The 26,242-nt window shown below is 55.0% G+C and overlaps 7 protein-coding genes across 7 annotated transcripts; 3 read left to right on the top strand and 4 right to left on the bottom strand.

The window, feature by feature from the left end:
* Window positions 1-3,206: 3,206 nt before the first annotated feature.
* Window positions 3,207-5,135, bottom strand: JN550_005108 (uncharacterized protein; the record flags this gene model as incomplete). Its single annotated transcript, XM_049316699.1, has 1 exon — window positions 3,207-5,135. The coding sequence occupies one exon, from the start codon at window positions 5,133-5,135 to the stop codon at window positions 3,207-3,209; it is 1,929 nt and encodes a 642-aa protein (XP_049172909.1).
* Window positions 5,136-6,450: 1,315 nt separating this feature from the next.
* On the top strand, window positions 6,451-8,040 carry JN550_005109 (uncharacterized protein; the record flags this gene model as incomplete). The annotated part of the gene is made up of 3 exons (XM_049316700.1): window positions 6,451-6,576; window positions 6,638-7,286; window positions 7,343-8,040. The coding sequence occupies 3 exons, from the start codon at window positions 6,451-6,453 to the stop codon at window positions 8,038-8,040; spliced, it is 1,473 nt and encodes a 490-aa protein (XP_049172910.1).
* A 2,844-nt stretch (window positions 8,041-10,884) lies between these two features.
* JN550_005110 (uncharacterized protein) lies at window positions 10,885-12,643 on the top strand (the record flags this gene model as incomplete). The annotated part of the gene is made up of 3 exons (XM_049316701.1): window positions 10,885-11,204; window positions 11,261-11,784; window positions 11,835-12,643. The coding sequence occupies 3 exons, from the start codon at window positions 10,885-10,887 to the stop codon at window positions 12,641-12,643; spliced, it is 1,653 nt and encodes a 550-aa protein (XP_049172911.1).
* A 1,066-nt stretch (window positions 12,644-13,709) lies between these two features.
* Window positions 13,710-14,490, bottom strand: JN550_005111 (uncharacterized protein; the record flags this gene model as incomplete). Its single annotated transcript, XM_049316702.1, has 4 exons — window positions 13,710-13,882; window positions 13,958-14,085; window positions 14,282-14,362; window positions 14,471-14,490. The coding sequence occupies 4 exons, from the start codon at window positions 14,488-14,490 to the stop codon at window positions 13,710-13,712; spliced, it is 402 nt and encodes a 133-aa protein (XP_049172912.1).
* A 3,059-nt stretch (window positions 14,491-17,549) lies between these two features.
* Window positions 17,550-19,493, top strand: JN550_005112 (uncharacterized protein; the record flags this gene model as incomplete). Its single annotated transcript, XM_049316703.1, has 1 exon — window positions 17,550-19,493. One exon carries the CDS (start codon window positions 17,550-17,552, stop codon window positions 19,491-19,493), a length of 1,944 nt encoding a protein of 647 aa, XP_049172913.1.
* Window positions 19,494-20,367: 874 nt separating this feature from the next.
* JN550_005113 (uncharacterized protein) lies at window positions 20,368-21,809 on the bottom strand (the record flags this gene model as incomplete). The annotated part of the gene is made up of 6 exons (XM_049316704.1): window positions 20,368-20,390; window positions 20,501-20,550; window positions 20,618-20,690; window positions 20,784-21,423; window positions 21,494-21,535; window positions 21,663-21,809. 6 exons carry the CDS (start codon window positions 21,807-21,809, stop codon window positions 20,368-20,370), a joined length of 975 nt encoding a protein of 324 aa, XP_049172914.1.
* A 1,249-nt stretch (window positions 21,810-23,058) lies between these two features.
* On the bottom strand, window positions 23,059-25,786 carry JN550_005114 (uncharacterized protein; the record flags this gene model as incomplete). Its single annotated transcript, XM_049316706.1, has 4 exons — window positions 23,059-24,769; window positions 25,071-25,169; window positions 25,222-25,397; window positions 25,610-25,786. 4 exons carry the CDS (start codon window positions 25,784-25,786, stop codon window positions 23,059-23,061), a joined length of 2,163 nt encoding a protein of 720 aa, XP_049172915.1.
* Window positions 25,787-26,242: the final 456 nt, after the last annotated feature.

A 26,242-nucleotide genomic window follows, 5' to 3' on the forward strand; every position in this document is an offset into this window, starting at 1 on the left:
TCAGATCAGAGGTCCATCCTTGTGCTTGCTTTGGAGATGTTGCATCGTCTAGCTGAGCACGGCTAATACAAGCATCTGAAGTACTGTCGCGGCCTCCGTTGAGCTATCAGCCTTCCTATAAAATACGGATAGCAGGATCCCCTAGTAACCTGATCTCTACCCATAAGATCGCCATGAAATTCGGGCTTGTGGCGCCCCAGGACTTGGACTCCTTTTCCCCGTAGCTGGTCGAGCAAGTGATCATCAGAGGTCAGTAGGTGGAAAATCACTCTATGCCGTACATTGAGCGGCACTAAAAAGTAGATAGGCGCTCGTAGAAGCAGCAGGAAACACCTAGGGTCAAAACAGTCGATCCAAATATAGCTTGTCAGCAATGACCTCATGGTCCCAATCCTTTCTAAGAGTGACACCCATAGATCGCATTCTGGTTTGTGCCATATTTCATGCAGACTGTCCGCTATATCTTCCATGACGGGATACGATTTTGTTGGTAGCACACATGAAATGCGTAGCTGACGTATCGCGTCGACTAAAGGAATGCGCCGTGCTATTAGGAAATCGTACGATATTGGTATGCTACAGAGTGCAAAGGTTATGTTCTCGCATATCGACACTCTACACTCGAGATAGCTGTTGACGCGTTCATGAGTTATTGAAAGAAGCGTGCTACGGGCGGGAGGGGAACCAACGTCTTCTTGCATGTCAAGAGCATGGGTAGGAATGGACTGCAGGTGGGCACCCAACCTGGGCACAGCTGCGTAGAAGAAGTGGCAGCTTCTTCAAACCGCCAGTGATTGCACCACGAGGACAGTAATCTTCTTGACCAGACGCTGTTCTCGGTCTGAATACCCCTGACGTTCCAGTCTTATAGCCATAGACGCTCGAGCTCTGATTGCCGCTCATCAGTTGCGCAATGACTGGTAAGGCAACGTTGGTGTGCATATTTTCCATTCACAATATAGACATGTTGTGTTACACCGGCATCAAGCTAGAGTTGCTCGTACACCAACTGTCGTATCTCTATTGGTAGATTTTGCAAGAAAAGGCAATCCGACTGCTGGCTGGCGCTATGCGTTATCCTGGCCAGGTTAGGATAGTCGTAACGTTTACGCCGGCGACTTTCAGGTACGCAAGTCGCCCCCTCCAGAATTTCGGCTTTGGGGATGCTGCTGAATTGAGGCTCATTATCGCCGCGGCGCGAAGATGCTTTGAAGAAGCTTGGTTTTTTTTTTTTTTTTTAGAAAAGATTTATGTGCTCAAACATGCTAGGGAAATAAAATTTGGTGCTTGGTTGGAAAGGCCACATCAACTACCATGTCTTAAGCTGGTCACAATACGTAGCAGTTGGTCAAGGAATGCTGTGCAACAGTACACTGGTGACACTAGCCAACGAGGGGAAGCTGCTAATTATAGAACATGGTCCAGATACTTTTCCTGCGCTGATGGCCAGTGGCAGAAGTACCTAGAGGTGGCAATATAGTTTTAAATTAATCACGGACATAGATTCGTCACTGATATACTCATTCATTCAAGGATAGGGCGGTGATCTAACATGAGTGGTGAATGAGAAGCTCAATTGCGGCTAAGGTGGGCAAAGCCGACTGTATTGAGAACTATGTACGAGTTACAGAACTGGAAATCCCCTCGCACACCCTAACTCTGGCTGCATTGATGGGGATGGGTACAACTCGAAAGAAAGAAGTGCCGATTGATCACCTTACCCATGGGGTGAGTTTCCCGCTTGATATGTACGTCCCAGCGCGATACATAGCTAGAGACCATACTGAAGCCTTGGGTTTACTCTGCCAAGACTGTGATTTGGTTGGCTGTTTGTTCGTCCTTCGTTGGCGGCTGTCTGCTCTTATGGCTGCTATGACTTGTCTCGCTTCGTGCCCAGCGTGGTACACCCGACTACTAGACTGTCAGTTCATCGCCTTTCGGCCATAATCTAAACATTTAAAACTAGGTCGTATTATTAAGAGTAAGCTTGAAACTTCTCAGAATTCTCTGCAGCCGTGAGGTCCAGCTCCTCTGTGACGTCTTTAGGACCCCTGAAATTCGCGACCCTTGAGTGGTCGTGGCTCCAAGTTGGATGTCTTTTCCTCAAGATGCAGAACCCTATCCGTCGGTACTATGGACCTTGCAAATGCTTTGGTATCAAGGCAAACCCTATGCGATCCCGCTTCGGCCAATATCTCTAATATTGGCACACAATAGAGTACCAGAAGGATCCGTTCTTGTAAGTAGACAGAGGCCCTGACGACGTCTCGCCAGAGTGTACAAACACGCTGGATGGAGACCAAAAGAGTTTGTGGATCTGTCTCGGCAAAAATGGGCTCAAGCAGCGCTGGTGTTGACAGAATTATAGCCCACGCCTTCAGTTCGCGTTGCACAGACGTAGCCTGAGGCTGGGTTGCACGACGGCCTCGCATTATTTTGTAGTCGGCCATGCTAGTGTCTGGCTTTTTCAAATCACCTATCTGAGTATAGGAGGTAAAGGTTTTCCATTTGGTAAGACGGTGGAAGAGACTGGGGAAGGGGCTTTATGTCAAAGTGGGTGACTCACCGGAGTCATCCCCAAATGCAAGATTGACTAGGATGATAGGCATCAGATGTATCGAAACAGCCGCGTGACTTATTGCCAAGACCAGTTCCTGCTGAAGCAGATGCTAGAACCCGACAAGGCCACGGCGGCAGGCTTGGGCCGAGACACGAGCGTCCGATATGGGGAGCAGGCCCTCGACGGGTGTCGTCATGACACTGGAAACACTCATCGGAAGTTTGGCACATGGAGGATTATTGAGTTCATCGTGGAGCTTCAGGATCAAGATCACCAACTACGTTTTGACACAAAGCATTTCTGTGGATCTTATTCCGAACCGTCTGAAATATCGTCTCATAGTGTGTGAGCTTTGTAGTGAGCTGTCAAAACAGCTTGATATGGGAATGCCGGGGTGTGGTGCGAATCAACCGCCCTCATGACACATTGGTTGATGAGTTGTCTTCCCAAGAGCATGATTCTGATCTGATACGAGGTGGTCATGGATGCTGGGATCGAGCCCTCAATCGACGTTCTTTTTGCGATATTGTACTCTAGATCCAAGCAGAGCTCCTCATGAACCTTTATCTGCCTTGGCCTTTTTTGGACAACATACATGAAGGTGTTCCAGTCCGCAAGAGATCCCTCACGGTTGCCTCAGTGGACCTTAATAGCGATCATCATATCTATCAGCCCGATACCGATCTCCACCTCTCTCATCACCATAGCGAGATCTGTCGTCGTAGCCAGACGCCGATCCTCGATAACGGTCACCGCCCCTGGGTACACCGTGAGGCATGGGCATGCCCCGGCGAGCATTGCGGCCACGGCCACCCCGTCTTCTATCCTCCCGACCTTGGCCCCGTCGCTCCCGATCGCGGTTCGGAGGTCGAATATCGAGGAAAATCTCCTTGCCACGATCGACTAGCGAGTCGCAATTCTCAAAGAAGTACCGATTATATCTCTCCCTCTCGGTGTCCCTAGCGGGGTCGTAGGTCTTGGACTTTGCTGATCTGATGCAGTCGAGACGTCTGTCAACGAGTTCATTTGGCACTGGTTGGTAGTTGACAGGTGGGTGTGCGCGAGTGGCCAAGTAATCGCCAACTCTCTCCTGGCGGGTAGGGTGGACCGCAGGTCGGCCTGCGCCTTGAAAGCCTCGAGGACCGGTGGGCGCGCCTTCGATGCCACGCGACGGTCCGGTGGGGACGGTGGTGCTGAACTCAGGTCGTTGGTTCGTGTTTCTGACGGCAGGAGGTGCAGCGTCACTTTCGTCGAGATTGACTGTGACATTGCCGTCGCGGTCTCGATCATAGATGACCTCGTACCGGGTCGCCGCGCCTCGACCGTTGCTCGAAGACTGCTCCATTTCAACCCAGTCGATGAAGCGGTTTGGTGGAATAAAGTCAACCCAGAGAGCCTTTCTGGTGGTTTCGTCGGGCCAGACGCGGTTGTGCAGAGCAGTCCGCACGCGCGAGGCGGCCGAAACGGAGTTGAAGACAGCGAAGGCGTGAGTCCTGATTCGGTCTAAATAAAAATCGACAACAGTCTCGTCGTCAATCTTGGCCCCCGCAGGTGTGGCAAGCTCCAGCAGATATTCCTGAACTGCTTGCGGTCGCAATGGTCTCATGAAATTTTTTATGTACAGGGCAGCCGTGGCCGGGTGAATGGAAGGTTCCACGTCACGTTCTGGATTATCGTTTGTAAAATTCTCAGGTGAGAGACGGTCCGCCATAGAAGTGTCGTCACCCAGCAACAATCGTCGTTTGTCGTCTTCTCGCACGTCGACGTCTGGTTGGCCCATTTGGCCCGGTTCCGGGCCTGTTTGAGGAGGTTCGTCCTTTGCAGCATCCGAGTCCAGAGCACCAGCGCCGGCCTTGTCATGCGACCCAGGCGAAAGCTCTGCTTGCGCATTGGTCATTTCAACATCTGTGGATTCGACATGTCCCTGCTCCAGCATAAATTGCGCCGTCTTTTCTTTGTCTTGGGTCTCAGACGATGGAGCGCCGGCTAAGCGTTCTTCACTATCCAATCTAGCCCTTTTGCGTGCAATATCGTCGAGCGTTGGCGTGGGCGTTGCAGAACGTCGTTTGCGCGTCTGTCTATCGTTCGCGATCTCGGCTGGTCGCAAGGGCGTGGCACTGGACGACGACGGCGGGACGGAGGTCTGAGGCTGTTGGACTTCGGGGGCAGCAAAGTCAGTGGTGGCGATCGATGGCTCCGGGTTGCCCATCGTGGGTGCCAGTGCTTGTGCTGGTGTCGGTGTTTCGTCCTTCGGTGAAAGCTCCCCTTGGGGTGGCGCATCTACGACCGGTGCATCACTTTGCGGCAGGGCTTCAGCTTCTGCTGGTCCTTCCACCGCTTCTGCTGCTTCCGCTGGCTCCTCATCCTCCTTCTCCTGGCTGTGGGTGCCGGAGTCATCTAGGGCAGCCGCACTTTCGGCGTCTGCAACAGATGTAGGGGTGGGTCCAGGGTCGGCTGCAAAAGCTTCCTCCAGGCGAGCTATCAGCTCGGCCTTCAGTCCGGCCTGTGGCAGACCCAGGCGCTTCAGCTCCGCCTTCAACTCCGTCACCTTCATCTTACTGTAGTCGGTCGCCATGGTTGGTTGCGATGGACTAGGGACGTTGGCGCATCTCTCCAGACGAAGGTGCGGGAGGGGAGTCGGTAGTCAAAGTGACGTAGGTTCTCTGAGCTGCATCAACAGAAAACTCTACGGGCCAAGAGTCGAGTTGATGATCCCTCCAAGATCTTTCGACTGACAAAAATGCCTAGAGGTGATAGACAAAGCACGATGATGGGCCTGCTCACAGAGTGTGCTTGGAATCCAAGGGTCCGTACGGAGAGAGCATGGACGCAGTTGTTGCTTTTAGTTGGGTCTGGTGTAAGTGACAGCTTTGACAGCGGCATTGCTGGGCGCGCGTCGCGACTTTTAAAATTCCATCATTTCTGGCAGTGTAGCGGGAGTGCTAGCCCGACTTGGAATGGCCTCGCGCCCAGATCCCAGAGGCCAACTTTTAGCTTGCAGGCTCCAGACCAGATGTAACAGGCCCCCTGCCAAATTCACTGCGCAGATCATACCGTGGTAAATGCAATGCGGACTTGTACTCAGTAGACATGATAGCCATCTCAATGTGTCGCCGACTCGACGAGTTTCCGTTGGTTACTTATGTAGTGTTGTGTTACGGTCCTTAGTGGCACATGCTGAGCACTGGGCATATGATATACTTAAAACTAAGCTACCTAACGTAGGTAGCTAGATATGGCCGCCCTTGGTTCGTTACTGGGACAAACTATACCGTACCCAAAATCTTAACACGTCGACAGATCTAGTAATAGGTAACTCTTCGTTGCACTCCCACCCACCTGTCGTTGTTGACCCCGAGCGTCTGACGGAAACGGAGCCGACATCGTTTGACATGACTCATTGCTGCGAACCTCAAGTCTGGACAGAGCCGAAGCAGTGCTGGCCGAGTACAATGCTGGTGCGGAGAACAATGAAAGAGGGAGGATTGAATCGCCCGCATGCGGCCACGGCATGATCTGGATAATCGACCCACGCGCCATCTCACCCTTCCGCAAACCTCACATTGGACTTCTTACGCCATACAATTGCAATTCCGGAAATTACACCTTCGTTGTTCAGCACCCCAAGCTGTCAAAGAGGGTTGACTCCCTAGAAACCACAATTGTTCCTCGATCACATCAACCTCGACCGTTTCCGCCAGCCGTTCCCGAGGTCGTTCTTTCTCTCAATAGAACGCCAGCCTCCAGCCCCCCACATCACCTTTCTCTCTCATCCCAACGTCAACGCTGTCATACTTCGTTCATCACCGACATCTGTGGTCTGTGTCACCCAGAGAATTGGTCGAACGGAAACGACGACGTTCTTTCACGGAGGCAAAAAATCGGGCGCGATGAATTATCTGCTCGGAGATGGCGCACAGTTCTTCGACCCTCAAGTCGCTGCTGACTTTGGCGAGCTACCCCCCAAGCCCGCCCTCAGGCAGAAGGTCAAGGGGAGAGGCAGCCGGGTGAGATATGTAAGCAATGCTCCGGTTTAAGCAACCAGCTTGGGCTGTTTGATTTTGTTCCTGGCTAAAGGGAGAAAAGGATTTTGAGTTATCCGCCGACACCGACAACTCGCCCAGGCCGAGAAAGAAGCCGCGCCACTCAGACCCAGATAACTCATCAACACCGATTAAGACTTCTCAACCGCAACTTCCTCCTACACCGTTTTCTGGCCCTGACCCGGCGAGGAATGCCAATGGCGCTGATGCCATCACCAAGCCTGTGGAGAATGATCTCAACGGCGGTGCAGCATCCAGGTCGGCGCAGTATTACCAAGGGGTTGCCTCTTCAAACTCCCCATCACAACTGCCCCAAGTAAACCAACGCCGAGGCTCCTGGCATAGCTGCTCATCTTCAGATGGACCTCGACCCGGTGATGGGTTTAACCCCAAGAAACGCGCTTTCTATGAATCTACTGGCCCAGGAGCTGATTGGTCTGATTCTTCTGACTCCTCGGATTACGGAGATGGCAACCTGCAGAACCCGATGCTAGATTGGCGAAGAGAGTTGCAGTACATCTATCACATGCTGAACAATCCGGGGAAGTACGCCTACATTACCGACACCTGGAAGGGTGCTTTCAGAAACTATCCACTGGCAGACTCTTTCTGGTACCGTAGGACCAGAGAGGCAAGTACCGTACCGCGCATCTATGAGCGCACTCCTGGGCAAGAATTTCGGGGTAGGTCCGGTTGATAGGTACTGTATCTTTGGATAATCGAGCTGATATTGCAACAGGATCCAAAGTGTTCATCAAATTAGCTGAGCTCCCGTCTCGAGTGCGAGACATAAAGGTGAGCGAGCATGATGCCACAGGGGTGCCGAACAGGGAGGACGAAGAAGATAGCACCGATGAACTGAGCGCCCCCGCTCCGCACCGTAGTGTTCCGCGCGGTCAGGCAGAAGAGCGCGCCAGACATGCCATGTCGGGCAACAGCTACGCCAAGAAGATCAAGCCGTGTTTGACAGATGCTATCAAATGGGCATGGGCCGATGGCAAACTCACCCAGTACGGCAAGGCGCTGCCGTCGAACATCATCGTCTTCGAGGTGACTGAGAAGGACAGTAAAAAGGACGCGAAACGCCAAATCAGGCGTCGTATGGATGAGTTTGCAGCCCGATGGAGATCCCGGATGGAACCATATGTCAAGCAGAAAGAGGAGGGAACCATTGACAATGTCCCCGAAGCGCCTATCTTGTATGGCTTTGCCATAGTAGAGCACAACCTGTACCTGGTACATATCGACCCTTGCAAGCCGTGCCAGCGCGCGTTCTTCCAAGAGTATTTCAACATGGAGACCGACAATCAACGACAGTGGTATACCATCATGATAATGCTTGTCATCTGCTGGGCTCGAGACAAGCTCATTCTCACGGCCACTGAGATGGGCCTAGAAGCGGTGCCGGAAGAAGTGGCCAGCGACCCTGATGCCTAACGCCTGTGGTATTATATTATAATAGAGGGCAAGTTTCTTCCATATCGCGACTGGGAGAGCCAGGATGTCGCAAGGAGTCAAGGAGTTTGCAAGGATGCTGCTTTTGCACAAGGGATTGCAGTATGGCTTCGGTACATTTTGCTAGGTTGTTCGCGGCAAGGAAATGCTCTATGATTCGCTTGATTACTCTGAAGGACAGACCCTGTCTCCTTCCTTCGCCGCTCTGAGGTATATATGAATAAAGACAGCATTGCATCCAGGACTGGTATTCCCTTAGGCGACAGTATCATCTTATTGGCTGGATTGACTGAGGCAGAATACATGCCGCATCGCATTTTTGATAAACAAGGTGGCCTGATCTCTGACCCTTTGCTATTGCATGTTGTGGCACTACCGAAACGATATCTGTAAAAGATCTCGTGGCGTCTTCTATCCCGACCTCGGCTTTAGAGTACTGGAGTGACTGACGCCGACATCGACCTCGGAGCCGATCGGCCAAAACGTGGGTGTACTCTAGAAAGGCTGTGTGTCTCCTTGAGCAAGATCCGGTCGGTTATAATAATGGGAAGAGCTTTCCACAGCGGTACGGGCAATTTCAAAATTGGCGTGTGTCGGTCTCGGTCTCGTTAGTCTACTACTGTGTACGTCGCCGGACCGAGCGAGGACCGGGAGCAGAACTGTGGTGTTTACACTGTAGTTACAAAACGTGGTCAAAGCCCTGCAACTGTAACTCCATCCATGGAAGACACGTCGTGTGCCAAGCCCAGCCAGCCACAGCAAACTGTACCGGAAGTCGCATCCGCCGTTGTCGCATGCAGTTGTTATCTCCTCCATTCGGATCATGACATCCAGATCCGGGTGGCCCCAATTTTTTGATTCCCAAGCTCCCAGCGGATCAAATCTTATCTCGACCAGGAACGTGCAGCTGATGGGCTAGATAAAAAAGCTTGGCGGTCTGGCCGGTGCCGAAAGGAGTGGTGTCACAAACTGGCGGCGATCCTGCAACCCTCACGGCCGGCGACGACCCGAGCCCAGGTCTCTGTTATTCTGAGTCTCATCAAGACCGTCACATTGAGGACTGGCGTTGCTTTTCTTTGTTCCGAACAGGTATGCGCCGCGAAACCGACTCTTCTTCGTCCTGGCGACCCTGGCCGAGGCAATTGAGGCTCATGATGGGGCCAGACTTGAGAACCCCACTACGAGTCTCGTCCAACAATCATTCCAGAGGGTTGGGGGGTGGATTCTCATTGCACGAATTTGGACTCCCAAGATAAAGGCCATCCAGCATACACAGCTTTTAGCCTGAGATTCAGATCAACGGGAAACACCATAACCCCTTCCAATTTCCGCGACTACACGCTACCAAGACACCCTGTGAAAAACCAAACACATTCTGGCGCCAACTCGGCAGAGATGACGGTGCAAAAAAAGCAGATGCCTGAGTACCCAGTAGACTCTAGCGACTCACGAGCATCACGTAATACGGACATCATTCATCGTGACAAAGATTTAGTCTGCTCCAAGGCCAGTCTTGGAGCTAAAGGCGGTGGGAAGACCCCCAGTTACTCCCTAGCGCTGCATGCGTCCCACCCCACAAGATTTATCAGTGACGGCGTGCTTTGACATGGGTGAGATGGGGTCGGCGCTGGGCTCTTCGGGGCTTAGGCTCGCTGGCATTGCGGATTCGGAGACTCGGCTGGAAGAGAAATGAAGGCAAAATTTCTAATAAGTCGGTCCTGATTGGCCGGGAGGCCGCCGCGGGCGGGCGCGGTCAACAACGACCGACAGAACCGCAGGGGTCTTGTTCCCCTTCGATGGGATCTGGAATCATGCGCGCGCTCAGCTTGGGATTTCTAGGCAGTCTGCCAGTCTCTGGCCGCCCAGGGGCGTTTCTGTGGGCAGGGCAGGTGAAACTACTCCGGCTTCGCGGTGCTTTGGGTTTCCCATCTCATAAAGGCTATGCACTCGCTGGCCAGACCACCGAAAGATAGTCGTGTGATCCAAACCCGTCCTCTCCCGAGCTGGCTGCTGGCTGACCTTGGTTGTCTCAAGCCCAAGTGATATACAGTACCTGCTTGATAATACGGCACAGCGGGTGGCGGAGTTTGACCTGACCTCACCGTGCGACTTGACGACCCCAGCACCACCACCGCCATTCTGATGTGCCATAAGGCAACCAGTTTAGAGTAATCTACGGTGATCGCCGTATCCAAGCCAAGCCAACATAGCCTTGCCCAGCACACAAGTCGTCCCGTTGTGCGGATTCCACCACCTCCATCGTCATCCTCCTCCTTCTGTCGCGAGCAAAAGAGTAGCTCACCGTGGGAGCCAATCGCCTCCCGCTGTCTCGCCTAGATCTACTTCGGACACGCTGCTGCCAGATCTCCGACGTCCGACCTGCTCCAACGCCGGCATCAGTTCCGAACTGAGGATTCGCTGCCCAGACCTGCGAGTCCTTGCCGTCCATACGGCCAGTTGTACATTGACTATCCCTCCCTTGCGCCACGACCACGATCACTCCCGGCTTTCCCATTACCAATTCGATCTATACCCTCTTGGTCCCGCTCTGACATCCCCTCTGCGCACCGCTCTTGTACATACAGCAATACGCTGTCCTCGAATATCTCCCCAATCCTCCGTTTAGGGATTACGGGGGCACGTCCTGCCTAGTCGCGGGTTATCGGTAGTCATTGCCTAGCCACTCGCAATATCCAGGCCCGATATCGACTACATGAATCAGTCAGGCTAGGACGACCGACCATCGACCGCAATTTAACGTCCCAACCCCGTTGCGGCCCTCTAGGATTACGACTATTCTCCAGGAACGCAACACACGCCACAGCCATGATGGAAATTGCTCGCCATTCGCATGCGAAACTACCGAGAGAAGAACCAACTTCAATGCGGACCGCCCTGCCAACTCGCCCGGTGGCATCTAGGGGAGACTCTCAGCTGTCGGCCTCCAAAGATGTCGCCTATGCTTCCTCGGCGGGCTCCCGGAGTCCAGGCTCAGAGAGCTTCACCACCTCATCCGTACATGACCGCAACATGGCTACTTCTCCAAGCCCAACACCCTCTCCGAGCAGTACTGCTCAAGACGGACGCAGCAGTATGGCAAGATCAAGTACGGCTTCGGCTACTGGCCACAGCGGCCAGGTGTGCAGGTAAGACCATGGTTTATTTACTTCTCGCTATAATCCTCGGCTAACTTTGACGATAGTAACTGCGGTACGACCAGAACACCACTTTGGAGAAGGTCACCACAAGGAGCCACTATTTGCAACGCCTGCGGTCTCTATCTAAAGGCACGGAATTCGCAGCGCCCAACTAACTTGAAACGCCCGCCGACCGTTGTGTCAACAGCCCGCAAGTCGCCAGAGCAGACCTCACCTAATTCTTGCGGTCAAGCGAATGGCGCTACCTATGTAGCAGCGGATCAGACGCCGACCGGGTCCTGTCCTGGTGGTGGCCGGTGTAACGGGACAGGGGGTGCTGAGGGGTGCAGTGGTTGCCCGGCCTTCAATAACCGCGTCGCCAAGAGTGCGCATCTCACCAACCTTCAGAGCCAGGAGGCGTCCAATCACGGAAACAGCTCTGAAAATGGGCCTCAACCAATTGACGTTGCTGCTCAGGAGGCTCAAGACCAGAACACAACCGTGGTCATTGCCTGCCAGAACTGTGGCACGACAGTGACCCCCTTATGGCGCCGCGACGAGAGCGGCCACACCATTTGCAATGCTTGTGGTAAGTCTACGGAAGTCCCTACTGTCTTGATGCAATGCTAATTGACCTAGGTCTCTATTACAAACTCCATGGGGTTCACCGCCCAGTGACTATGAAGAAAGCTGTTATCAAGAGGAGGAAACGTGTCATTCCGGTGGCGCAAGGCGGCCAGGACGATGCTACACCCCTTGAATCCGTGGAGCAGGCGAGCCAGTATTCGGAATCTGATGAGCGAGGCACACTGAATGCCGACGGGTCGGTGAACCTGGGCTTTCGTCGTCGGAACGACTACTCCATGGCGTTGTTACCCGAGCCGGTCCGCCAGAACAAAGGCTCAACGCCTTTATCGTCTTCCGACTTGACGCCATATCATGCGTTGCATACTCCGCACTCCATCGACAACCGCGACTCCTTGACAGATGACAATCGTTTGGCTCCCTTGACGTCGATATCCATCATGAACGACCGCCAGTCCTCGTTATCCCCTGCTTCGTTTCTATCTCCATCAAGAAAACGCTCTTTCTCTGCCACCGACTCGGAGGCAACCCAGGGTGAACCGGGTCACGACAGCTCGAAACGTCTTTCGTCCATCAAGTCGATTTTAAACCCCCCTACCGGACCGGGGCACAGCCCGATATCGAACCCCATGGAGGACGCAGCTGAGTCCCTACGTCTCTTGCGATCACCAGCGACGACGTTGTATTCAGCGCCCAGTCCTGGCGCACACTCGGTGGCATCGAGCACCACGATGGGCGGCCCGGGGTTGCTGGAGAGCGAGAAAATCAAGGCTGAGAGACGGGCCGCGCTGCAGCTGGAAGCGGAGAGGATGCGTGAGATGCTGGCGGCCAAGGAAAGGGAGCTCGCCGCCCTCGAAGACTAGGCCAATGAGCGTATGCGCCCACAAAAAGCGTGGCATAACCCGGAAATTGAATTTTGACATATAATGGCTATACCAAAATGATGGGGTCGAGTTTCAAAATTGGACTGGGGATCTGCGCAATCAACAACTGGCGAAAGAGAGAAAAAAAAGGGCCTATGCTTACAGAAAAGGCGGCGTTTTTGTTTAAAGGAGGGAAGCAGCACATGACTTTACGACGAGCCGGGTTTTCGCTTTTACCCCCCTGACACTGGGCGAGGCAAGGCATGTGCGTGTACGCATATATATGTTTGAACTTCCTACTACTCACGGCAAAGGGGTTACGGTTGGGTTGGGTCGGGTCGGGGAAAGGAGTCTACGGGTTCACAAGACCAACGGACTTGATGATTGCGCTTATTTCTACATGGTCACAATATATCTAGGCGGACCAAGGAGGTTCTGTGATGGTAATAGTGTGTACTGAGGACGCCGGATATGGGACAGCATGTCCCCGATCGTCTGCGCCGGATCGACAGCAGCGGGGTTGGAGCTGGGAAGCGACGAAGTAGATCCTCTAGAGCGTCGCAAGGCAGATTGCTACTTTCAACTCCAGCATAGCTGATCATTTGTGCCACATCGCGTCCACGATTTGCAATACGTGCTCGTACAATTTCGTTTCGTGATGAAATTTCGGTTTCTATTTGCAACACAGATACCACCCGTTTCTAATGTGACACCAGCTTACACACAGAAGCCCTCACCAGGCGTACAAGGAAACGCTCGTCCCAAAAGCTGATATACAGAGGTTTCGTCCGCATCACCCGTATCTTTCCGCGTCCCTCCCTGCGCGTGTCGATGCTCCCACCCCTCCTGCCACCGCCCATCCCGGAAACGCAGGTCATTGCAACCAACCAAGGTACTAGGATTGGAGAGTCGCACTGCCAGTCGAGGCCCCCAGAGCAGCAAGCCGCCCCTCCTGGACATCTGTACGCTCAGTGAAGGCGCAGAATGGGCCCCTGCCTCCTTATCCCCCCTCGCGAGCTCACACACTCGCGAAGGTTCTCAACCGAGATTAGGGCGCGATTGAGCTCTAGACCTGCCCAGCACCCCAGCCGGCATCGGCCTCGCGCATGTTGGCAGGGGGCTCGATCGAGGGGATGAACTCGAGCACGGCGTAGGCAACACCGACGATGCCGACGATGGAGCCGGCGATGATGCGCAGGGCGTTGTTGTTCAGCAGGATGGAGCCGATGAAGATGTAGACTGCACGGGGGGAGGGAATTAGCTACACTGTGGTTTTATAGACCGAGAGCGGGAGGGATGAACTGATATACGTACAGATGCCACGGCCGATGAAGGAGAACAGGAACGAGGCGTAGCGCGAGACCTGGGGCGGGATCTGGAACTCGAGCAGGCCGATGGCGGCGCCGAAGAGGATGACGTAGACACCGACGATGAAGGATTGGCTGTTCGGCGGGTTGCGCGCGTTAGTTTCTCGTCCGTCTCCTGGGGTATATGCTCCGTATATTCTCCTTCGTCCCGGCCAGCCCGCCAGCCAGCGAGTGAGCGAGCGGCGCATAGGAATGACCCAATGCGTTGCAGACCGTCTGATTGCGAAGCTCTGGGGACGGAGGAGGAGGAGTTGGGGGAGTGTGCACGTACAATCCGTTGGCGTTATCGGTGAAGAACTGCGATATGCCGCCGAGGACCATGATGACGCCGACCGCCAGGTTGACGAGGCGACTGCGATTTTCGCGACGTTAGCCTACTGCATCTCGGATTGCTAGGCACGAGATTTGCTCTGCGCGCGGAAAAGAGAGAAGGGCGAGGAGACCCTGGTGCGTTGCTTACAATGAGTCTGAGAGTTCCATCTTGAAGGTAGGTGGTTAGGTGGCTGTTGGGGAGTTTGAGTGCTGCTTGCGAGGGCGAGAAGCAATTGGTATCTCGGTAGGTTATATCAAGAATGGGGTTCGCGATGACGAGGCGCAGGGCTTGCGTGTATCGTGTATGGTGTGTGGTGTGTGGTGTGTGTTCCAGGCAGATGCTTTTCCGACTTGGTGTGGAAGCTGGAGAGCTGTGCTGGCAACCTTGGAAGCTGGCTGGCAACTGGTGCTAGGCTGGGCTGGGCTGGGCTGGGCTGTGGGCCGGGTCTGGGGAGGTGAGGTGATGGGAGGTGATGGGAGGTGACGGGAGGTGTGACCGCTGGGTCCAACGTGTTTCGTCGTCCACTGGCGCCCCGGGAGGCTGGAGCCAGAGCCAGAGCTTTTCGCCTTTCTCTTTTCGCTTTTTGCTTGGCGGGCCGGGCGGGCCCTCTCCAAAAGCAGCCTGAGCAGGCCCGCAGGTCGACCCTGTCGATAGGGGGAGAGCTGCTACTGTGGTAGAGCTCCCAAGGCTCTGGGGGCTCCAAGGGGCCAATTGAGGCGGATGACGCAGAGCTTCTGGCAGGGATTCGATCTGATTGGTGCAACGTGGTTGATCCAATCGAATCTGCACGAGCTCCCCATGCGGCGGAACCTGGCGGAGCTTGGGTAACATCGTCACTTCAACCTCTACTCAGTTTGCTCTTTGGTCGTTGCAGTCCATCTTCCATCCCATGTTCATTTTCATATCGTGATGTTTCCCGGCGTCATTCGCACCCAATTCGAAATGGTACAGCACTGCAAGCATCATTTCGTGACCTTTCCGGAGCCGCTGTGCCATCTTCCTCTGAACAAGCAATACAATATACCAATCCCGGTTTACGGCACCGAGAGTGTCGCGCCGATACACAACCTCAACCGAAATCACGAAAACCTGCTATGCCTCCAGTGCTGTGCTCGCCATTGATAGCCCCATAGACATGCTCTCCGACCCCTCGAATACGGGTTTCGCTGACACGAACCAACCCCCGCCCACTCCAGTGTGGATTATTCCGGGTCGAAGGGCCGAGATTTGCTTCGGGCGTACACCGCGTTTCTGATATCGCGAGTGTCTTGTCTACGCTTTTGTTTCCCTCCACCCCACCCCAATCCCAGCAGCTGCTTTCGCGGGGGAGGGGGAACCAGACTCGTCGAGCTCAATCTCTTGCAGTCACGGCGACTCTGGCACGTCATCTGCGTGACAGTAAGCGACAGAAAACAACGTCTGTTCGTGCAGCACGATAGCCTCGGCATACAATGCACTCTGCAAAGCGGAGGATGCTGCATCAAGCCATGTGCATGGTTGATCGCCTGCCAACAACCATGATGCCAGAGAGGGGATGCAGTCCGTCTGAGTGCTTCGCAATCATGTTGATAACCACGCAGATGGCATGCAAACTGCAGCGTCAAAGCGACTGAGGGTGCAACAGGTGATTACATCATGTGGCGTCCTATTCTCAACACCTCGGTCCTGAGTATCTCCCGTATCTGGTAAGATTATGCAGAGCATGATACAGATGATGAATGCCTGCCCCCAAAGATCGGACAGGAAGCTCAACCGTAACGATGATAAGATGCCGGCCACAACAACCGGACGATTACCTGAGAAGGTCATCTCTCAGGTCAATTAAGGCAATTCCACGGATGAATCATGATTACCCGCCGTGATCAAAAGTATCAACTCTCTTGAGTACGGCACAGGGTGGAATCACTATAGGAGCAAGCACTCGCACTCAGCCTTGTGACGCAGTCGCTCGGAGTGCCCCTCGATGTCCTCTTTGCGCTGGGTATTTGTCACCACTAGTCTGCTCTAGAGCCAGGGCAGATCTTCCCGTGAGAGACAAATGTTATACAAGCTTTTGTTTAGAACACCGATGGCTGCATCCGTCGAATGTACATCGCAGGCATCTTGCTTGCTGCCACTCAGCAGTAGCTCATTGCGGCGCTCCTGCAACGCCCCCGAACTCTATATCCTCCGCCACAAAGTCGGGAGCGTGCAAGCAAACTCGCCGTCAAATCAGCCAAGCCAGCTGGCCTATGTTGCCAAGTCTGCAATTTGTGCGGAAACCGAAACCCCACAGAGTGCTACTCATCTATAATGATCAGGTTGTGAGCGCCGCCGTGGACCAAAGATCTGCTTACAGAGTGCAAATATTCAATCATCACCGACAGCATCTCTGAGATCATGTCTAGCGTCGGTGGCTAAATCTGGATCTTAATTGCGCGCGGCCACCCGAAGACGGTGCGAACTTAACAAAGCCTAGCATTTACCAGCTGGGGGGCGCCTCTTAGAACTCAGTCCTGCCTTACCGGAGGTCAGAGCTATACGATGTCCGATAGTTCGAAACAACACGACGTGACCCTTGCCCCACACACTGGCTCACATCGGTGGTCGTTCCAAGACAGGAGCCGACTTGCCATCACTGCAGACACTCTTACGGGCCTCGGGGCCGATTTACTGCGGCGTTATAATTGCAGACCGCAGCTTCGACAAGGTTTGTGTACATTTCTAAACGTCAAGGCTTTCAGGTTCATCCCATCGGGCCACAGGTAGGATTCAACGTAAGCTTTGGGGAACCTTCTGTCACTGTCCGTATCTTATTAATGCGCTGTCCCGGTGAATCGTCCCAATGCGACTCTTGGTCTCCTTCTCTCTTTTCGATCCGTTGACATCATACACAGAGAGGTCAATGGGGATATCTTTGACGATCTGATCTGCGAGTTGCAGTCAGCCCCTAAACTCCCCGAAAGGTCAGAGCATTGAGAGCGTCTACAAGTGGTAACTGCTCGCACTACCCTTTGCACCTGGGGTACTCCGGACATCTCCTGCTCGAGATACTCGGCTGTTGTTGTTTCAAACAACACAGGAAGAAAAGTCTACACCATGTCGAATTGGACGACAATATCGTCACCAGGTGCTAATAGCAGCGAGCCCGCACCAGAGTCACCACAGTTGGTATATACCCCCTCTACCTCACTGACATCGGACACCACTCGAGCTTCGACTATACTACCCCCACCTTATCCATGCAATGCTTGTAGTAGTAGTCACTGATCCTCCGCAGTTATCACCAAATGTCTCATCGGAGGCACATGGAGGACCGCCTTACGCGCCCACGACCGCCCTGGTCGGCGGTGTGCCCACCGTGCCCATCGACGACCCCGTAAGCGCTGTCCTGTTGGCCCTGTTCCTTATTTCGGCAGCAGCGCACATGTACATCTTTCAGACCACAAAGAGGCGCGGGCATTTGTTCGTCTTCTCCGCCATGATGTTCGCCTTCAGCATGATCCGAGCAGCGGCGCTGGTCCTCCGCCTCATCTGGGCCTCAAATGCGACCAACGTCCGCATGGCGATGGCCGCCAACATCCTGACGCAGGCCGGCACCGTTATCGTTTTCATCGTGAACTTGTTCTTCGCCCAGCGTATCCTCCGAGCGTACCACCCACATTTCGGTTGGTCAACACCGGCCCGCGTCATCTTCCGTTTCCTGATCGGTTGTGTGATTGGGTGTCTCATCATGGTGATCGCTGTGACGGTCCAATCCTTTTACACATTAGATGGGCCGACACGGGACGCAGATCGCAAGGTCCAGCTGTTCGCTGGGACATATCTGGCGGTACTGGCTTTCCTGCCCATTCCCGTCACCCTGTTAGCAGCCACGATCTCCAGCAAGTTCCAGGTCGAGAAGTTTGGCGAGGGTCCTTGGAGGACCAAGCTCGTTCTTCTTGTTGTTGCTTCTATGCTGCTCACTGCTGGCGCCGGCTTTCGCGTCGGCACAAACTTCTCCCCGCGGCCCATGAATAATCCGGCGTGGTATCATACCCGCGCGCCATACTATGTTTTCAATTTCGGAGTGGACCTGATCGTCAGCTACTTGTATATCATTGCCGGTGTCCACCGCCGCTTCTTCGTGCCCAACGGTGCCAAGGGCCCCGGGTCGTACATGGCCACCTTGTCCGAGAAGGAATCGTCGTCGTCTTCCTCTATCCGGAAGTCCAGATCCAAGAGAAAGAAGCAAGGCACTGGAGAGGGAGCAGCGAGGTCTTCTATCACAAAGGAGAGACATCCCTACGCAGACTCGGCTTGGGATCTCAAGAAGGATGGGACCACAAAGCACTACAGCAGCGGCGCACACAAGGGCAAAGGCAAGGGAACTCGGGGCCAACTTCCCAACGACAGTCAAGGCACCTTTGTCAGTGGTGATCAAAACCCGGATATACCACACCCACCCTCGCTATTCACCCGCGGCCTGCGGTACCCCGACCTCGCCGGCGGCGATGCGTATAGCCCGGCGTCGCATTTCAGCGGCTCGGCCGGCTCGCGCACCGAGTACGGTGGCGAGAGCGCTGCCACCACGGACATTGACCTTGAGAGCCAGATGGGCTCGGAGCGTGGCGGCATCGTGCTGGCCGACATGCTGGACAAGATGGGCCGCGCCAACATGGCCGGGCCTGGCAGCTCCGGCACCGGCAGCGTGACCCTCGCCGGCGCCTACACAGACGCGTCGGGCGAGAGGGCCCGCGGGTACAGCCGCAGCAGCCGGGGCAGCGCGACGCTCCGGACGTGGGGGTGCGAGGGCCTGCGGCTGGCGCCACGCAACGTGGCCGAGCTCGAGGGCGGCGGCGGCGGCAGCAGCAGCAATACGCAGGCGGGGCCGGCGGCCGACGGCAACGAGGCCAACGCCCACCGCGAGCACACGCCGCTCAGCTCCAACGCGAGCGACAGCGACGACGAGTCCCACGTCCGCGGCCCCGACCAGGGCAGCGACGAGGTCGAGATGCGCCGCGCCGCGGGTGTCGGCGTCGCCAGCCCCCGCCGCCTCAGCCACGGCGACCGCCGGAGGAGCGGCAGCGCCGCGGGCAGGTTCAGCGCCGACGGCCGCACCTTCACGTTCCGCACGGCGCGCGAGAGCCTCGGGCCGCCCCCAGGGCGACGGTCCGAGGGCAGCCGGGGCCGCAGGGGGAGCCACTCGTGAGGTCGTGGTGAGGTGCCGGGAGGGCAGTTTGGTGTTTGGTGTGTAAGGTCAGGGGAAGCCGGAGGGGCGCAGTTGCCCTCGGTGGGTTTGGAGTAATGTGTAGGTGGGCAGGGTGAATGATGGGATGGGATGTGATGTGGCTTATGATGAGCGGCGTCCTAGGCGAATGTGGGCTTTTCTTCTTCATATCTTTCTATATTGAGCCATCATGATGACGGTATATACTACGCTGGTCCTCTTGTTTTACAAATATACAAATGTACCAATAAGCAGGGCGTATAAGGTATATCATGGGCGCAGCGTGAAGATCATCGGAACATCAATTGCTAGTGCCACCGACGAGACTGGTTGCAAAGCAGAATATTGAGATCGAACAATCACAGAGACGATCACCTCAACAACAAGGCAGAGACGATAGCAAAGGGTGACACAGCTCATCATCTGGGGAATCTATCATTATCTCTAGTTTTCTCCGGCTTGCCAGCTTGTGCTGCTGTGGCTGCTTGCTCTACGAGGATGCGACGGGCGACTTGAAGGAGGTAGGGGGTACCGCGACTTGAGCAACGAGAAGAAGAGCGCAATGTGAGTAGTGAGTACTCCTTCTCGTCCGTGGGTGTTTGCCTCCTCGCGGCCACCGACGATAGACGTCTGAGCGTCGGGGGAGACCCAACGGATTCCCTACACGCCGTGCGAACCGAAAGCATACCGCAGTAGAGTTTCGCCGGGGGGTAATCTTACAGTACGCAACACGCGCGGCCGCTTTCTCCCCTTCCGTGTCTGTATATCTGGGGGGAAACCTGTCGTCATCATAAAAACCAACCCCTATATCTCTGGGTTCTAAGCGCTCAGCCTCGCAGAGGCTCGTAGCACGCGACTACAAGAAGTAATCCGGCGTACCTGTAAATGTGTTAGCATGGCGAGAACAAGACACTAACTAGGAGGGCAGCCCGTGCGGCGGGACAGGTCCCCATTTCCGCACGGACAAGCCGCAGGCAAGGTTAACTTACGTCTAGAAACCATAGGCTCGCCGGCACGTGGGCAAGGGTCGAACTGGAGGCTGTTGGCAGGGGGTATGGGTCAGCTTGTTTACTTGTACCAGGCTCAGTGGCTTGGTAGCAACTTACAATGTGTACTTCAGGTGCTCATCAATCTCCATGATTGCGGCCTGGTTACCACATCTGTAGCAGTAATTGGGAGCTGTACGCCAAGTCAGCATTCCGGGCTTTGGATCCATCGCTGAGCATGTGCTGCGCTGGTGCGTGTCCCAGGAACATAGTGGGGAGTACTGACCGGAGAAAATGGTGACCACGTTACGGTCTTGCGACCAATTATAACCCTCCATGACCAGTTGGTGAGCTCTCGCGATCAGGGTCAAGCCGTTGTTGTGGTTGAAAGCCTCGGAGATGTCCTGGCCGAAGGTGTAGCCGGCTCCACGGGGCGAGATCCCCCAGCCGCAGCGGTCATCGGGATCGGACCAGAGCAGGTCGCACATGGGACCCTCGTGGGGCACCTCCTGGATACGGTCGAGGGCCCTGATGTTATCCAGGGTGTCGATGCTGGGGGACAAACCACCGTGGAGACAGAAGATCTGGTTGTCAATCAGGGCGGTCAGGGGCAGGTAGTCGAAGAGGTCGGTGAAGAACTTCCAGACATTGGCGTTGCCGTATTTCCGCAGGCACTCGTCGTAGAAGCCGTAGACCTGGGTGATCTGACGCGACTCGTGGTTGCCGCGCAGGATGGTGATGCGCTCGGGGTATCGAATCTTGAGGGCGACCAGCAGGGTGACGGTCTCGACCGAGTAGTATCCTCTGTCGACGTAGTCGCCCATGAACAGGTAGTTGGTGTCGGGATTAGGGCCGCCGATCTTGAACAACTCCATCAGGTCGTGGAACTGGCCGTGGATATCACCGCAGACCGTCACGGGACATTTCTGCGCGGGCGGTCAGCATTGCCTGTCGCCTGCTCTTCTCTCGTGCGTGGTAGACAGGGGTTTCACATACCACGGGCTGTACGTTGGATTCGTTCTGCAGCACCTCTCTTGCCTGTCGGTGAACACAGTGATTAGCAAAAAGGCGCGGGCTGGAAAAGCGTCGACCGAGAAGCGATGCGGTGCGATGGCAAGGAGGCAGCTGAGCTGATATCACATCAACACGGCGCGGACAGACACACCTTCTCGCAGAGCCTCTGAACATCGGCCTCGGCCAGCTGCTTGCAGGCCATCAAGCTCTCGATCCAGCCGTCGAGCGTGGGTATGGTGGCGGGCTCGGTGGTGGGCAAGGGCGGTGCCAGCTCGGTGGGTTGGCTGACGTCCTCCATGTTGGTGTCCATGACTGGGGGGGGAGGGCCGTGATGGGTGGTCTTTATTTCAGCGCGCGCTCTCTCTCGCTGTCGTTGGTCGGCGTCGTCGTCTCCCGCGGACGAGCAGCTAGATGTATGTTCGTGGGATCTGGATCCGCGTAGTCTGGAGGGGGGCGTCCGGGCGGGGCCGTGTCGCGTGAGGTCGAGGTCGTGAGGGATGTTGTCGGAGGGCAAAGCTGATGGTGCAAATCGCAAATGACGTTGGGTTGGGAAGGCAGGGGCAGGACCTGATTCGCTAGCGTATTTTGGTCGAGATGGGGACAATGCGACTTGGTGAGAGGAGGGAGCGAGAGGTGTCCACGGGTGTGTGTGTGGTGGTGTCCAATGGTGTGGTGTGCTGCGCTCGCTGGCTGCCCCGGTCGGTGTGTGTCCCTCCTGCTAAGGCCTACGGGCTACGGCTGTGCTGCGGGGCTGCTGCTGTTGCAACAAGGCTCCAGGCTCTACCTGGGCTCTCTACCTGGGCTCTACCTAGCCTCTACCTAGCCTCTGTACTCTCTCTGTGCTGCACGCTGAGGGAACGAACTGCCAAGCAAACAAGAGAGACACAGAGAAGACTGCTAATCCTTTTCATTCTTTTTCTTATCCACTCGTTCCAACCCACCCAGTCCTCGCCAATTGATACCGATGCCGTTCCATCAATACCGAGCAAGACAAGTGATGCTATTCGCGTCTCATCGCCGCAGAGATTAGAGGGTTGTGTTTGTGGGGGTCGCCAGTCTAGACGCTCAATCGTCCATGATCTAGCCCGCACAAGGGGGATGCAAGCTACGACTGCGAGGCCCAGGGGCTGGCACCGGTCCACGCTTCAACTGGTTGCGACTCATGAAAGGGCTGCGACTATCGCCATCATTACATAGCTATCCATATGGATATTCCATATGGATATTCTAAAATGCCTGTGCCAAGCTGCACTGTCCATATTATCACGCATCGTCGGTGTACCGTTGCTCTCCAAGCTATACATTACGAGTAGTTATCTAGCTACGGCCGCACGTCTCCAGAGAACTAAATCATTATCGTAACCAGTCAGATCCTTGAGACCGCCTCCGAGGCCAGCTCAACTGGTCGTCTGCTCAAGTCTATCGTCTAATGTGTCGTCAGCCCCGAGTGCATGACATGGCCTCTAAGCTCTAGTTAATGCTTCCTGACTTGCTATTATCATGCACCAACGTCTCCGTGCCGCAAGCAAGCTTCCCTCAACCTGCCACTACCAAACTTCCTCCCAGTAGTCATTGTTGTATTCAATGTAGTTCCTTGCCTCTTGCTCGTTCTTCACCAGCCCGCCCATGACCATGGCGTCAAGGATCGCTTCACGCACGGCCACCGGCATCTTCCCAGCGCTGCCGCACACCGAGATGATGGCGTGTTGCTGGATCAGAGCACATACTAGCCTGTGCTCCCGCCGAATCACGTCCTGCACGTAGACCTTCTCCCTCTGGTCCCGCGAGAAGGCTGTCAAGACCTTGACATCATACGACTCCCATTCGTCCTTAAAGAAGAAGTCGGCCTCTCGGTTGCGCGCCCCGAAGATGAGCACGTGGGGACCATGAGACTCCGTAAAGCTTCGGTCCCAGAAGAAGGCACGAAGAGGAGCCACTCCAGTTCCGGCACCGATCCCGAGGAACGGGCGGCGCACCAACTCCTTGTCCTGCAGCCCCGCGCTGTGCTCCACGTGGACGATGCGTATCTTGGAATCTGGCATCAACGACTCGATATACCGGGAGCAGAGGCCTCGCCGGGTCTTACGAAGGACCGTCTTGTATTTAACCACCGCGATCAAGAGCTCAACCATCACATCGTTGGGGTTTTCTCCATCGTCGGGCAGCGCTGCCGAACTGGCGACGCTGTACTCCCGGGGCCGGATGATGGGAAATATGCTGGCCACGTATTGGTAGGGAATCCTGACGGTCGAGAACTCCTGCAGGATCTCTAAAATGGAGCGTCTCGGACGTGTCGTGTAGTCGTAGAATTCGTCCGTGAACCGCGGGTCCGCAAACTCCGAGAGTCTCTCCTTGTGCATGGGATCATCTGTGAAGAACTTGACGTAGCTGAAGAAACTGCGCTTTGGTATGGCGGTAATATCGTAGTTGTTGGTCAGGAGCTGCCGCAGTGTGCTGTTCTGCAAGGGGTGACAGTCCCGAGGAGCATGCTCGATGGCGATCCCGTCATCCCTCTTAGTGAAGTGCCTGAACCGCTCGTCGGCCACATCATTCCACCCCATGCGGTCTATCAAAGCCTGAACGTCCTCGGGGAAATTCTTAGGGTAAAGCTTGATAGCATCGCCAGGGTCGTAGTAGAGGCTCACGCCAAGCAGGGGCTTGCCGTTGGACGCCTTGTGAGAGCCCGACTCAGGAGATTGCCCGGCGCCGGGAAATTTCTCGTGAACGCGCATCCTGATGCGTCGAACATCTTGCCAGTGATTCTCGGGGGTCACGCGGTCGTTGGATTCAACTGTGGCCGTCCAGCTATGAGGAATTGGCAACAAATCTTCGGGCGGGAGCTGGGTAACACAGGACTTTGATTCCTCAAGCGAGTACTTCACTGGATCATCTTTGAGCGTGTTGAGACGATCCAGGTAGTCGATACCTCGGAAAATGGAGGCTGCAGCCCTGTCTGAGAGCCGCGCAAATGGGATCTGCGAGGTGGGACTTAGCCTGTCTTCTCGCAGAATCTGTTCATGGGCGGCAGCATCGACAGCATCGACATGGCTGAACCATGCGGCTTTAGAGTCGAGGATCGGCTCGCCCTTGTCTTTGGTATCTTCACCCATCTTCTCCATGATCGAGTCAAGCTCGAGAAGAACTTTCGGTGGCAGCTGTATGTCTGATGGAATCGGCTCAAGCCCTTCTGGAAGCGGGAATTCTGATAGAAGATGCGAGCGAAGACTGATGGACCAAGGCAGAAATGCTCCGTCGATACTGTGGATGTCTCGTCAGCAAGGTATGCGTTGCGAATGCTTGGGCACAGGCTGTTAACTGGGCGACGACTGCCCTCGGAAAGCACCTGAGTGGCTACTGCCATGTTTGCAGCTTGTCTGTTAAGGACACGCGTCCCATAGACACTCGATGCGATGCCACTTTGAGCCAGATGGGGACATGATGGGCAGACCTGCAGATGTAATGCCTCTGGAGACGCTCGTTTGTTGCCAGTAAGGTCCTCGTCATGGCACGCGACCTCGCAGTATCAAGGCAGATATATTTGCGAAAGTGGTCGACTTACCCGTCTTCGTGACGCTCATCGGCTTCACCACGAGCATAGAACTCAACAGCGCCTAGTTGCTCGAGGCGTTTGTGAAGTTTTCTGGCAGCCCAGTTGTACCTGCAGCCAAGCGTCAGTCGGCGCGGTTTTTCGGCATGATACACCAACTTACTTGGAGTAAGAGCTGTCACCGAGGCCAAAGGTGGTGAATTTGACACCGTTGAATATCGTCGGCCGTAACTTTCTGGAGAGCAGTCTTTTCCAGAATATTCGCGCGTTCTTGGGCAGTTCGCCCTGGCCGGTGGTGGAGATGACGAAGATGACGAGGGGATACTCGGTCAAGGCCCTCTGAGAATAGTGGTCAGTGAATGCACTTGGCGGTAGTATCCTCAGACCTTTATCAAAACGCGGCTCTCCCGATTAAACAAGGCCACCAACAAGATAATCGGTCAGGGTTGCTGTGAAAGTACTGGTTGTGACCAATCGCACACAGCACACGCATGCACAGTCGAAGCATGGTAGAAATTACTCCAGAGACAAAGGAAAACCGGTATACCTACAAGGCCAACATCATTCATCTGCAAGACATCCGTTTTGAAGTGCAGGCGCTCGGTGATGTCTTCGAGATCCACGGCCGAATCCAGACTATTCCCCGTCTCAGACCCATACAGGATGAGAACTCTTCGCTTGTTGACTGCTTCAACATCACCCGCATTGTCAGGGGTTCCTTCTGCCATTTTGATGGCTATGGCGGCCTGAGTGGCACAGCAGTACGGCAGTAGACAGCTGGCTATCAAGGTCCCTGTTGCGTGCTGTTCTACTACTAATAGCCATCATGCAGATGGGGGACCCAGGTTTTGATAAATTCTAGTCATCGAATGCCACCCCCATTTTTTTTAAGAGCCGCAATCGCAGCCTCTAAGATCTGCCCGATGCCTCCGATGCGGGGGGCGGTTCCAGCTAGGAACCTTGGAGTTTTTGGGCTTAGGTGTGGGTGGGTTCCAGGCAAAGCCAGAGAGGTTCGGAACAGAGTTTTGAGGCTCTGTCTGCCATGTGTCAGGGGATGGCCCCCATCCTGTCGAGACTCAATTCCACTACCAGAGCATCCCATAGTTATGCCAGCGGCGCCCAAGCGCCCCATACTCGCAGTTACCGATGGTCAACCATGGATGGATGTGACTGAGAACCAGTTC

Source organism: Neoarthrinium moseri (assembly GCF_022829205.1).
Source record: "Neoarthrinium moseri strain CBS 164.80 chromosome Unknown scaffold15_Wmoseri_CBS_16480, whole genome shotgun sequence".
NCBI lineage: Eukaryota > Fungi > Ascomycota > Sordariomycetes > Amphisphaeriales > Apiosporaceae > Neoarthrinium > Neoarthrinium moseri.